At 41.1% G+C, this 9,890-nt stretch overlaps 1 protein-coding gene across 1 annotated transcript in view; it reads right to left on the reverse strand.

The window, feature by feature from the left end:
* Window positions 1-6,348: 6,348 nt before the first annotated feature.
* Window positions 6,349-9,890, reverse strand: part of LOC103750013 (Alstrom syndrome protein 1-like) — a gene marked incomplete at its 5' end in the record, with an annotated part of 83,275 nt that continues 79,733 nt past the window's right edge. The window contains 7 exon segments of the mRNA XM_029556019.1: window positions 6,349-6,675; window positions 6,677-6,952; window positions 6,954-7,078; window positions 7,081-7,146; window positions 7,149-7,481; window positions 7,484-7,571; window positions 9,676-9,707. Of these exon segments, the coding sequence (XP_029411879.1) occupies window positions 6,349-6,675; window positions 6,677-6,952; window positions 6,954-7,078; window positions 7,081-7,146; window positions 7,149-7,481; window positions 7,484-7,571; window positions 9,676-9,707 (1,247 nt within the window).

Consider the following 9,890-nt stretch of genomic DNA (forward strand, 5'->3'; position numbering starts at 1 on the left):
AGCTAGTTTTGTCAGTTTTCATATGATAGAGAGACTATACTGTTTATATATGACTGATAAACAGAAAGTGATTTAAGCACAATTAGATTACAAATAGATTACAATGCTGCTAAACAATCTGAAAAATGACTCAAAGAGACAAACACTAAAACCGGAGACAAAAAGCCTAGAAACACTAAGAGATTATTAAATACATTAAGAAATTCTGAATAGCCAAAAATATTGAAAGGAAGTTGGAGAATTTATACTTCCTAACTTCAAAACATATTACAAAAAAACAGTAATTGAAGCAGGGTGATACCAAGAAAAAGAAAGACAGACAGACAAAATACAATAGAGCCCAGACTGTGACAAGGACGCCAAGACCATATAATGGGGAGAGCAGAGTCTTAACAAATAGTGCCACAAAACACTGCATAACCATGTGCAAAAAGAAACAAGATGGAGCTTTATCTTATACCAACACAAAAACAAATCAAATGGACAATAGATTTATACAAAAAACACATTGGGGGCTGGACAGGTGCCTCAGTGGTTAAAAGCACTGGCTGTTCTTACAGAGGGGCCTGGATTTGATTCCCAGCACTGACCTAGTAGCTAACAATCTCTAACTCCAGTTCTGGGGGAACCCAACACCTTCCTCTGCACTGCATGAAACAAATGCACTTATGCATAATGCAGGCAATACATTCATACACATAAATAAAAATAAAAATTTTCAAAAGGAAATGCCCTGAAAAATCTCAATGAAACAACACAATTTCTTGGCTGGGACACCAATAGCACAGGCAAAAAAAGTAAAAATAGGTAAATGGGACTTCGAACTTAAAAACCGTGCATCAGACCTAAGAGTTAAAAAAAAAAGTCACCTACATTGTAGCAGGAGGCCTCCAAACATGGCACGGACCCAGAGCCCTGGGATTCAGCAAGAACTCACTTCACTTCTTGGTCGACAAATAGCCTGCCAAAAGGAGCCCATGCTTCTGGACGCTGCTCGCCCCAGTGACTGCTGACAGACTGCGTGGCGTGGACCAATCAGAAAATGATATGTTGACTAAAGGGACTTGGGGGCAGAGAGAGGGGAAATATAAGGCCTGCCCCCTCCTGCATTAAATGAGCCTGCAGCACCTCCCCTAGTGCTTGCTTCTACCGGACTCCCGGGGTCTGTGTGTTGACTCTGCGTCTCTTGCCCCCCTAATCGGCAGGGGACCCCATCCAGGTCAGGGTCTTCACAGCTGGTCTGAGGAGAACCCGCAACACCACAGAAAGGGAAAGAATATCTAAGGGGATAACTTCCAGGATATACAAGGAATTCTTACACTCAACTATTGTAGCCCAGGCTGGCCTGTCACACCATCCTCCTGCCATAGTCTCTAGAGCACTAGCATTACAGGTGTGCGCCACCACACCTGACTCCTCTATATGGTTTATGCCTAAATTCATATCAACTTTTAAAAATATTTTTATTTTTATTTTATGTGTATGCATGTACTGCCTGAATGTAAGTGCACCCATGTCATGTAATGCCCATGGAGGACAGAAGAGGGTATCGGATCCCCTGGAACTGGAGTTATGGACAGTTGTTACCTGCCATGTGGGTGGTGGGATTTGAACCCGGGTCTTCTGCAAGAACAGCCAGTGTTCTTAACCGCTGAGCCATCTCTCCAGCCCCAATTCATGTCAATTTTTAAAAATGTAAATCTTATGTTCTGAAGTTCTGTTTCACAACAATGTGAACATTATTTAAACACCATTCACCCATGCACTCAAGAATAATCAAGTTGGGGGCTGGAGAGACAGACAGCTCAGTGGTTAAGAGCACTAGCTGCTCTTGTAGAGGACCTAGCTTCGGTTCCCAGCACCCACATGGTAGCTAATAACCATCAATAATTTCAGTTCCAGGGGATCTGATACCCTCTTCTGACCTCCATGAACATTGCATGCACTAACAAACATGCAGGCAATACATTCATACACATAAAATATTTTAGAAAATAGTCAAGTTGGTAAAACCTTTTTTAACATTTTATTATTTTTATTTTATGTGTATGAGTGTATTGCCTGCATGTAGGTAGGTGTACCCGCGTTGTGCACTGCCATGGAGGTCAGAAGAGGGAGTCAGATTCCCCTGGAACTGGAGTTAAGGACAGTTCATAGCCTCCATGTGGGTGCTGGGAATCGAACCCAGGTCCTCTGCAAGAGCAGTCAGTAACCACTGAGCCATCTCTCCAGCCCCCTAGTTGTTTTTTTTTTTTTTTTTTTAAAAAAAAAAAAACTATAATAATAAAAAAAATTCATACTACAGAGGCTGAGGCAAGAGGTTTGTTTGAGTCCAAGAGTTCAAAGCTAGCCTGGGTGACATAGTGAGATTCTAACTCAAAAATGCCAGAAACCCAAACCAAACCAAATATACACACAATAAAACCACCCTTCCCTTCAATCCAAATAGAATTTAGTTTGATATTTAATTAATAAATGTTAAGATTCAGATAGCCCTTCCCCCTCACCAACAGGATCCCAAGGACTTCTCATGCTCCTGAGAAAAGGGAACCTAGCTGATAAGCACCTTGGCCTTTGAAGTCAAGAGAAGCAGACTTTTCTCCACTGTTTGGCCAACACAGCAGGCTTCCCCTTTGATCTCTAAAGAGGACAGGTTTTAACAGTCCTGCTCTCCCACTTCCCCCCACCCAACTTTAAAAAAAAAATACATCTTCCCACCTTCTGCAGGAAGCAGAAGCCTCCCCTTTAAAAAGACCCCAGCTCAAGACCCGGGCAGACATTTTCCCTGCCCGGAAGGGAATCTGTCCCATGTGTTCCTTTGCTAATAAACCCTATTTTGATGGAGTTTTAGCTGTGCCTCAGTGCCTCATCATCCATTCGCTCGTTCACCACCAACTTTTTACCTATCAATAAATACATCAAAATGAAAAAATTATAAAGTTTATGAACTTACAAGAAATAAATTTGCTGGGCTGGAGAGATGGCTCAGCGGTTAAGAGCACTGACTGCTCTTGCAGAGGACCCGGGTTTGATTCCCAGCACCCATATGGTGGCTACTAACTGTCCTTAACTACAGTTCCAGGGGAATCCAAAGCCCTCTTCTGACCTCCGTGGCACTGCACGACACAGGTGCACTCACATATATGCAGGCAATACACTCATAAACAAAAATAAAAATAATAAAAAAGAAAAGAAATAAACTTGCTTCAAAAGATTCTTAAATTGGAATAAAAGTTCAGTTCAACTAGATGCCACTCACACTTGAGCAAAGTGACTCAAAAAAAGTCAAACAAAAGGATGTGGGTAGGCATGGTTGCCCATGCCTTTAATTCCAGCACTTGGGAGGCAGAGGCAGATCTCTGCAAGAACAAGGCCAGCCTGGTCCACATAGTGAGGTCCAGGCCAAAAATAAAAAAAGGTGACAGAGCAATTTTGCAAATGTAAATTTAAACAGTGCCATCAAAAGAGGATCATAAGCAGAAATATTTTGAAAACAAAACTTGCTTTGTACAATTTATGGTACAATTCACAGTGAATAAAGAAGTTCATTAATATTTATGTGCCCAGTACAAACTCACGCTCTCCTCTCTCCTCTGTGTCTCTCTTTAAACAACCAACTGATCTCCTAGAGTAAGACAATGGATTAGAAGCTGTCTCCCCATGACTCTGTGAATGAGAAGGGTCAGGGTAACAAAGAGCAGACTTTATTTCAAAGTGAAGAGAGGAAGAACACCAGGAAGCATGAAAGGTGGATATGGATGGAGGAAAGCAGCATGGAGAAACAAGGCGGCCACCGCAGAAAGCAGAAAACCTGTGGCTTCAACGCTGCTCCCTAGGGAGGCAGAGGAAACAGAAACTGGAGGAATTCACTACTAGTACACCTGCCCTATACCAACAGTAACGGGAGCTGGGAATGCTGAGCACATTTGGAATTCTAGCACATATCGGAGGTTGAGGCAAGAAGGTAGAACACAAATTTGAGGACAGCTAGGCTACATAGTTAGAGCTCCAGGCCAGTCAGGCTACATAGCAAGTCTGCCTCAAAACAATAACAAAAAGTTCCAGGCCATCCAGAACTACACAGTACATTATAAAGAAATAGTACTTCTAAGTAAATTCAAAAGTCAGTATTAACTGCATTTCTGATTTTTTCTATGACTTTAAAATCACAACAAACAATGCTAAATCTGCTACTAATTTAAAATGAAGCCGTCACATGTGACCACAGCAACACAGGATGGTAAAAAGGAAAAGTGCAGGTGTGCACAAGCAGGGATGTCACACACAATAAAAGCAAAGCTAGCGTTATTCCTATTAAGCTGTTATACCTGAAGATGATGACCATAATACCTAAGATAACCACTGAGAAATTAACTAAAAAATAAAGGGAAATGAGAGGGACTCAAAATAGTATGCTACAGAGAGATCAATCATACACCAAAGGCAACGGCAGAAATGGAAGAACTGAAATTAAAAAACAAGAACCGAAACACCATAAACAAGGACCAAGATGGGAAAAGTTCTTTCCTATTGGTAATTATTTTAAATGTAAATGGATTATACTTAGTTAAAAGGCTGTGGTGTGGATGATTCTTGGAAACAGTATACCAAAATGAAAAAAGACCAATGTGGGGCCTGAGGGTAGCTTGGTGGTAGAGTGCTTGCCTCACATGCATGATGCTCCAGGTTCAATTCTCAGTACTAGCAGTGGAGGGGTAGGAGGGAAGAGCCCGATAAGGGTCACATATTGTGTAATTCTATTTACATGACATTTACTACAACAGGCAAATCCTTAGAGACAGAAGGCAGTTTACTGGCTGCCAAGTGCTTGAGGGAAAGGGGAAGTAGGGTACGGAGTGTTGCCTAGATAGTGATGATGGCTATAAAGCCTTGTGTTATTTAATTTAAAATGGTAAAAACCTAAAAAAACAAAAAAACAAAAAGAGTTTCTTTTGAGACAAGGTCTTACTAAGTAACCCAGGCTAGTCTCAAACCCACAGCAATCCACCTAGCTCAGCCTCTGAAGTACTGTGACTATAGACATGGACCACCATACCCAGGTCAAAAGTGCAAGCTTTGTGTATATTGTCACACAAACCACCTACCTGGGTCCTTTTTTTCCTCTGTGTTATTCTCAAATTTTAATTACTTTAAAAAGCCAATTAACATATACCATCGTCATATCTACCAAAAGCTCAGTTATGAGAAGTACTGCTTATAGTAAATTGAGCATCTTCTATCTCCTTTCCTCTAGGCCAGTGGTCTCCGTGCAGTCCTACTGACAAAACATTTTTGAGCACAAACTGCCAAAATAGATATTTATAATTATTTTGCTACCCGTGTATTCTAAAATATACAAAATAGAAAATTTGAAAGGTTGAACTCAATATAAATTCTTATTTATTTTCCATATTCCAATGTGCAGAGCATCTCTCCTTGGAGAACTCTTCTCTGGGCACCCTGATTTTGCTTTTCTTGTTTTTGAAACAAGGTCTCATTAAGTAGCCCAGGCTGGCCTTGGACCTCGATCCTTTCTTCAGCCTCCCAAGTGTTGGGATCACTGGTGTATAGCAGCACACCTGGCTCTAGTGTGACCCTTGGGTGAGCTTCCTGCTTACCAACTCCCTTATCTAAGCAATGTGATCCTAACAGCCCTTGACCATTGTGGAATCTACCACAAGAGGTGTGTGTGGAAGGCTGTTATCCTGTGATGTCTTCTTATGAAGACAGATTAGGACACTTCACTTAGGTGTTCATAGCTGAAATAATTGTGATGTTTTTTGAAACCTGGCTTGCTTTTATAATATTAAATGATCACAAAAGTCCATCAACAACTAACTATCTGCTAGAATACATACTACCAAACTTGTAGCTTATTTCTAGCAAACACATGTACCACGTGTGTATTTATCTCTCTTCTGGTTTCAACTTATTCATCACTCAGTTCTTTTTTTTTTAAATAATGTTGCGGCTTACCCCACCTTCAATTTTGGTATCCTAATTCTTCATATACTAAAAATATTGTATTATTTGTGTGTGTATATGTGTATAAGCAACTTAAATATTTCTTGAAAGATGGGAGAATATAATAAAAAACAAGACAAAACCCCAGCAATGCTGTGCACGACAGAGGCCACGCTAAGCTTGAAGCTCCCCATGTTGGGGGCGCCTCTCACTTGGCAGGTTCCGAGGCATCTGGTGCAAAGCGCTGTGTCCAAAGAGTGATTGGCAAGCATGTGTTGGTGGAAAGAATGACAAGAAACAGTACCGCTGTGCTACACTGTCTCACTCTTTCCCAGCTGGGAAGAAACATTATAGTGAGGAAAGGGCAAACAACTTTTTTTTCACTTATATGTCGAGATTGACTAAAAAGTCCGTGAAAAAGGCAGTCACGTTGCCAGCCGGACTTTGTAGCCATATACCTGGGTGCCGTCTTCTGCTGTGCTCAGAAGTCATTTGGGGATGGCCTGTGTTCAGTGTTTCCTTGTGCTTGCACCGCTTCTCCGGATATCTCCTCTGTTGGCTGGTGACGCTGCTGTACAATTTAATTTGCCTCAGTAGCAAATACAGTCTTTCATGGTTAAAAGCTTGGACCAACCGAGCCGTGTCAATAGTGGAAATGGAGCTACTCCTTTTGTGCAAAGTCACCTCTCTATCAGTCTGGGTCAATACATCGGGAGTCCAGAGGAGAAGCAGTACTGGAAAGACAGTGCGTGGGACTGTCTGTGAGCAGCTCACTTTCCTCGGAGGGTCTGGAGTCTGAGGAGGTGTTGCTGATAAAATTAAAATCTGGCTGTTTTCTCAGGATGTATTTATTGAGTTTAATTTGCTCAGTCTTAATCTGACTAGAACTCTTACCCTGCTGAGGAGAAAGCACTCTGCTTGTTCCAAGGTAACCCGCATTTTGGGGGCCCTTCTCAAGGCTCTTACACCACTTCTGCTTCTGTGTCCTGTTTCTGCTGCTGCTGCCTCCCACCGCCCTGCCCCCTCGCCCTGTGTACCCCTCTGCTATCATCCTGTGTACTTTCTGAGAACTGGAGTGAATGTGTGATGGGATTCTGAAGCAGTTTAGCCAAACAAGTCATTCCACCAAAGATAGTTCCTTATCATAGATATCAGGCGGCTTCTACTGTTTCTGTCTCTCTCGTACAAGTTCCAGAGCTCATTCAAACTCACAGTACACTGAGTTGTTAGTTCTGTGGTGACCTTAAGTTCCTTTTTTGGGTCATTTGTCTGTTTTTTGCTTTTTGGATGATCTTTGGACTGGCTCTTGGTAGTATGCATTTTCTCGTTGTCACCTAAATTCAAATTTATGCTGAGGCTCTTTATTCTGGTGTAGTCCATTTTGTCCACACTTGGGCGAGGGGGAGGAAGGCAGCTATGCTCTCTGTGCGTGTCTGAATGATGGTGGAAGAAATCCTTGCTAGAACGCTGCATGGAAACACTCCTTCCCAAACACTCATGGCAGATATCTTGCTCATGGGCAGGTGCACTGGATGATGGAAGTAAAACTTTGCTGATCTGAAGATAGAGTGAGTGGTATTTTCAAATGATGAATTGTCATTCAGACTCTGAAGGGGAAAAAATACTTTTGAAAGAATTTAGAAAGCTATTCAGACTCTGAAAAGAGGGAAAAAAGATTTTGAAAGAATTTAGAAAACTATTTGTATTTACTTTAGATATAGAACAAAGACTAAAGGAAAGAGTGATTTATATCGAGTTTTAGAAAATCCACTGCCGTATTTAGCAGCCAGACTGGCATGGGTCAAAACATCTGAATTCTGGACTGAACTCCACTATCAGATGACGGAGATCAGTTGGTAGTGTGCTTGCATAGCGTGCAAGATTCCCTGAGTTCAGTTCTCAGCACTTTATAAATTGGGTGTGGTGGTACAGGTCTGTAATTGTAGCGTTCCGGAGGTGGGGACAAGAGGATTAGAAATTCCAAGGCATCCTCTGCTACATAGCCAGTTCAAGGCCAGTATGGATTACATCAGATGATGTCTCAAATGAAACAAAACAAAACACAAATATGAACTGAACTCTGCCATCATGTGACAGAACTGTGTAACTTCCAGTATGTCACTTTAGTTCTCCACATCATAAATAAGCTGCTTTATGGATTTACCACCTGCTCTATGCAGTCTGCTTTTGTGTGTGTCCTTAAAAAATCCTTTTTTTAATTAAACTTTTTAAAAATTATTTTTATTTTATGTGTATGAGTGTATTGCCTGCATGTAGGTAAGTGCACCCATGTCATGCAATGCCCGTGGAGGTCAGAAGAGGCTGTCAGATTCTCTGGGACTGGAGTTACGGACAGTTGTTAGCTGCCATATGGATGCTGGGATTCGAACTCGGGTCTTCTGCAAGAAGAACCAGTGTTCTTAACTGCTGAGCCATCTTTCCAGCCCTAAAAATAAATCCTTTTTTTTTTGTTGTTGTTGTTGTTGTTCTTTTTGGGACAGGGTCTCCCTGTAGCCCCAGCTGTCCTGGAACTCACTATGTAGACCAGGCTGGCCTTGAACTCACAGAGATCTGCCTGCCTCTGCCTCCTGAGTGTTGGGATTAAAGGCATGTGCCACCATGCCCAGCTCAAAATTAATCCTTTGTTAAAAAAAAGTAATCCGAAGATTGACATGAGCCCTGAAAACTCCTTTTTCAGTGAAAAAGCCTTAGACTGCCTCATCACTAAGTGGGTAGAGTGTAAAAAAGTTTTGACATGTTTTAAAACACTTCACAAGCCTTTTCTGTGAACTTTCTTCACTTTTCCCCCAATTCTTTTTATTGTGGTAAATATATGTATTGTATGCTATGGCACATAATCTAGTACCTTCCAGCATCACTTTTTGACAATCATTAGTCTCTTTGAAAATAGGCATTTTTGAATGCAATCATATATTACAATTTACTACTCTGAATGCCTGTGTTTCTCTGAGCTGCACATTAAAACTTCATCCCTAGTGCAAGACTATTAAGAGGCAGGACTTTTGGGCGTGATCAGGTCATAAAAGCTCCACACACAGGAATAGGATTGATGTCCTATGAAAGGATTTGGAGGGGCCTGCTTCTGCTGTTATGTGAGGACTAGTCTAAGCCCCTGCCATCCATAGAGGGATAGCACATCAAGGTGTCATCTTGGAAACAGAGACTGAGTTCCCACCAGTCAACAACTATGATAGCATCTTGAAGGGGGACTGTGAGAAATAAGTCATTACTGTTTCTCCAGAGCCCTACTTCTCTTCCTTTCAGGGCCTTGGCTCCCTTCTATTCTATCTTTCATCTCTCTCCTATCTTCAGGCGGTTCCTCTTTACTGGGCTATCCAAAAGCATGACAGTATCATTAAAAAAAAGCCCTCATATCTTCCTCCAGGTACTGGCTCATTCCTCTGTTCTTCACAGTCAAGCTGCTAAAGTAGAAAAATGTATATTTTTGTGTTTTCAACCTCTTTCCCAGCCCAATTCTCTCTTCAAATTACTCCTCTGTGTATGGCCACAGCATTGAAAACTACCAAATTCAATGGTCTCCACATACCACCAACTCCAGAACATTCTTGCATTCTATCTTCCCTTTCACTGTGACCTCTCTTCCTGGTTTTTAGAACCATTTCAGTGCCAATTCTTAAATCGATCTTTCAGCCTATTATTTCTCCCTTAACCACAGACTCATATACTTACCTGTATATGTGATATATCAAATGCACAGCCACCTTAAAATTTAAATGTCTTTAATTGAATTCTTACCTTATTAGGAAATCCGCTTTAAAAAATTAGAATAAAAGAGTGTAGCAATATTTCAGGATTAAAAATGTGTTTAAAAAATTTAATTTATATACTTGCAGTAAATAAAAAACAATTCTAACAAAAATATAAACCCATAAATAAGGATATAT

This window comes from Nannospalax galili, unplaced genomic scaffold, assembly GCF_000622305.1.
Source record: "Nannospalax galili isolate Female #2095 unplaced genomic scaffold, S.galili_v1.0 scaffold3407, whole genome shotgun sequence".
NCBI classification, from domain to species: domain Eukaryota; kingdom Metazoa; phylum Chordata; class Mammalia; order Rodentia; family Spalacidae; genus Nannospalax; species Nannospalax galili.